Genomic DNA, 3983 nt, shown 5'->3' on the forward strand with positions numbered 1-3983 from the left:
TGTTTTCATCAATGTTGTCTCCTACTATTTTGAAAGATATTATTTGAGACTCTTGTGCCTCATTATCCGTTTCCATAGTTTTAACTATAATATGTCTAGTCATTGGAGAATAAGGAAGTGCTTCAATGTCATCACCTATATAAACAAAACATTCATTTGACATTGTTAACAAGGAATCATCCTCACAGAGAATATCTCCATCTGTCTTATCATCATCAGTGTCATTGTCAGTGACAGTCATCATTGTTATTATATCCATTATTAGCATCATCATCAATGTCATCACTGTTTTTGTCATTATCATGTGATTGTCATCATTATCATTACTTTCTAAATCGTACTCAAAATCATAATCTTGATCATAATCTTCATCATAATCATCAGTATCAATGAGCAGAGATCTTGTAGTTGGATAATTCTGTACAATGTATTTGTAACTTCAAAAGCAAAATTAAATATTTTTAATTGAATTTTTAAGATACTACTTTGATTAATGAGGGCAAGTGAATTTGTAATATTGCTTTGCCAAGTCTTAACAAGAGTAGTCTTGCTCCGCCCCTTCGCTACCTGCGGAGGATGGGTCTGGAGACACTCATGCAGAAAGTGTGAAAAGAACACGTGGTTGGCTCTACGTATGTGACACAGGAGACCAGATCCATCAAGACATCTTAAACAGATGCTTTGCATCTAAGTAAAGATGAGGATACAGTCTCTTGGACATCTCTTGCAGATTTGAGTGCAGCAACTCTTCACAGAGCGCCATAGTATTTACATTTTATTGATGACGTCCCGTCCGGTTTTACGTTTTCTAGTTCTGCTTGGTCCTCGTAGTTCCAGTCTCAGTCAAAATCTGTGGCTCTCAGCTGTTGCAGATAATGCACCGCTAAAACGATAACAACAAGACGTTTCAGTTCAAATATCTCTTTCTCAAAATATTCTGCTTAATTGAACAGATCATAGGACTGTATAAAGAACTATTGAACTAGTCGGGAGACTTAACCCTTAACAAAAATGTCTATATATGTATATATATATATATATGTACACAAAACACACTATGAATAATAATCACATTAAATATTATTGACAATGAATAATCAATTAATTGAATGTAATTCCCAGTCCTGACACACTCCCCACCTTGGATAGGGCAACCTATCCAACACAAATTATATCAACAACAAATAATAACAACAATAATAGTAACAAAATAATAAATAATTAACCCTTTAATTACGAGTAACGTATTTTTACATAAAACATTCATTACTTCATTGTACAATATACGTATAAATACGTAGCTAAGGACGCGTGGTCTTTTATCTTTTTTTGCTTGTTGTTGCAGCAGGTAAATAATTGCTTTCATAAGATAAAGAAAGTTTACTTAGTGACACAATGGCTCATAGAAGCTTTAGTGCAGAGGAGGTGCTTGAAAGTGTCACTAATGATACAAATGACTACATATTTGATGGTTCTGATGATGAGCTTGGGTTTGAAGATACTTCAGATGATGAGTGAGCTATCACCTATTTCTTGTTACTTTAGTTTTTGCACAGTCGTTTTACAGAAGTCAGTGTAGAGAGTGAAATTGAAGAAGTTATTGCAGATTTACAGGAAAGAAATGGAGAAATGGAACACAGCGGGACTATGGAGCTCACTGAGAATGCAGCTATACAAGATACATGTAGGCAAAAGGAGCACATGGAAGAGGAAATGGAACATGATGGAGGAAGGTATATAATTTTACAATTTTATAAAAAATTATCAATAACATTATTATAGTACTGAGTTGTCTTGGAGTGACTTGTTAGAGCCAGTGAGTTATGAAAACTTCAAAGATGAAAAAGGACCTACTACAGCCTTACCTGCAACACCGCTAGAAGTTTTTCGTCTCTTCTTCAACTCCACAATCACGGAACTCTTGGTCACTGAAACAAACCGCTACGCTTCGCTGTGCCTAGGTGAAGAAAGGTATGAGTCATGGGACCCGGTAACTGAAAAAGACATCTTTGCCTACTTTGGCGTAATGATAGTAATAGGGCTGATCAAGTTACCATCTATAGCCGATTACTGGCGTACGATCCTCTATTTCACTGCAGCATTATAGCTGACAGCATGACCAGGGATAGGTTCTTCCAAATACACCGTTTTCTTAACTTTATTCGATAACAGTTCCCTTTTATCACCTTCTGATCCTAGTTATGATCGTCTTTGTAAAGTGCGTAAATTCCTCACTCTCATCGAAGACCGCTTTGTTTCACTGTATAATCCTCACTGTCAATGTGCTGTTGATGAGGTAATGATCAAGTATTTCGTCTCTGAAGCAGTACATGCCCATGAAACCTGTAATTAAAGGAATAAAGGTATGGGCAAGAGCTGACAGTACCAATGGCTATATATCAAGATTCCAAGTATATACTGGAAAAGAAGATTCATCTGAAGTAGGATTAGGAAACCGAGTGGTAAAAGATCTTACATCTGATATTCATCACCGTAGCCATCAAGTCTTCTGTGAGAATTTCTTTTCAAGTTTCCAACTCTTCTCTGATCTCCAAAGTGGTATCTACGCTTGTGGAACAATAAGATCCAACCGAAGGGGTTTCCCACCTAAATTAGCTCCACTTCTGAAATGAGGACTTCCTCAAAGAGGTGACAGTATCACTCTTCAAAGTCGAAGGAATCCACAGCTTACTGTATCTGTGTGGCAAGACACTAAACCAGTAACTGTTTCCTCAACATTTTGTCAAACTGTACCACTACATTCTGTATCACGCAAACTGAGAACTGGACAACATTCTGTTTTTCCATGTCCTGAAGCCATTACCCAATACAACCGCTACATGGGAGGTGTTGATTGCAATGACCAGCTTCGACAATACTATCATGTCCACCGAAAGTACCACAAATACATCTTCTGGATGTTATTTGATATTACCATCACAAACTCTTTTGTATTATCATCTCATGTCATTCCCTGTAGCAATACAAAAGACTTCAGGACAATGCTTGCCAAAGCCTTACTTCAGGGATACTGCTCTCATAAGAAAAGGGGAAGAAAACCTTTGTCAATAGAACCATTTCGTCCTGACCACTTTCCACTAAAAGGTGATGGCAAGCAACATCCTTGTCAGTACTGTAAACTAATCTATGGCATTAGAAGAGAAACAACCTGGCACTGTCAGGATTGTAACACTTACTTATGTCACAGAGGTGATGCTGAGAAGGACTGTTTTCTTTTTCACAAAAAGTACTGTTAGTGACAGCTGTATTTTACATTTTATCTGTTAGTGAGTAATCTATAGTGTATAGTCTAGTGTTTTATGCATGTGTGTAAAACAGAAGAAATAAAGTTTTGCAAAGAAAATCTTACTTTTCTGGACAATCATGTATATCTTTAGTGGCAGAATAACTTACCAGTTCTTTAGATTAGTTTACTTGAGACAGTAATAACCTTTACCTGTTTCAAAAATACCATGACAGTTTGTCCATGAATAATAAGTAGTTGTTTAGTGGCTCCTTTCCTAAAAACAGGTCTATCATGGGTATAAGTAGGGTCAAAACTGCGTAGCAACGGCATAAGCAACTGATAGTAATAGCTGTGTTTTGTCAAGTAGCTTTTTCTCTATGGCTTTAAGCTTCTTTACATCTTTACTCAATAGAATGTGGAACTTCATGAAGTAGTTTGTAGCACTTTCTTTTATTTTTCCTAGTAGAAACATCATGAAAAGTAAAACCCATATTGGCATAGGACGCTTACCTAATTTTGGTCGTTCCTTCGTCATAAATCATTTATACTGGTAGACAAGGATTATAACAAATCCCTTGCAACAAAATAAGCCTAATGTATTACAAACTAACGAGATTTTACTTGCTACAGCAGCTTTACTCTTTCTTTGCTCAAATAAAGCTAGGTGGGTGGAGTTAATTTGCTTAGCAACCAGCATAGCAACAACGGCATCCATGTAGTTCTGTGAGAGGTGGCA

General features: G+C 36.6%; 1 protein-coding gene across 1 annotated transcript; it reads left to right on the top strand.

The window, feature by feature from the left end:
* Window positions 1-1395: 1395 nt before the first annotated feature.
* LOC105314748 (uncharacterized) lies at window positions 1396-2107 on the top strand. Its single transcript, XM_011409101.1, has 3 exons — window positions 1396-1514; window positions 1557-1733; window positions 1783-2107. The coding sequence occupies exons 1-3, from the start codon at window positions 1396-1398 to the stop codon at window positions 2105-2107; spliced, it is 621 nt and encodes a 206-aa protein (XP_011407403.1).
* Window positions 2108-3983: the final 1876 nt, after the last annotated feature.

The sequence above is a fragment of the Amphimedon queenslandica genome, unplaced genomic scaffold (genome assembly GCF_000090795.2).
Source record: "Amphimedon queenslandica unplaced genomic scaffold, v1.1 AMPQUscaffold_12577, whole genome shotgun sequence".
Classification (NCBI taxonomy): Eukaryota; Metazoa; Porifera; class Demospongiae; order Haplosclerida; family Niphatidae; genus Amphimedon; species Amphimedon queenslandica.

Excerpts from the sequence above, each read along its gene's own strand:
- LOC105314748 (XM_011409101.1), top strand. The coding sequence starts at position 1,396 with ATGGCTCATAGAAGCTTTAGTGCAGAGGAGGTGCTTGAAAGTGTCACT. Across the intron at positions 1,515-1,556 it reads GAAGATACTTCAGATGATGA|TCGTTTTACAGAAGTCAGTG; the intron begins GTGAGCTATCAC and ends GTTTTTGCACAG. Across the intron at positions 1,734-1,782 it reads ATGGAACATGATGGAGGAAG|TACTGAGTTGTCTTGGAGTG; the intron begins GTATATAATTTT and ends ACATTATTATAG.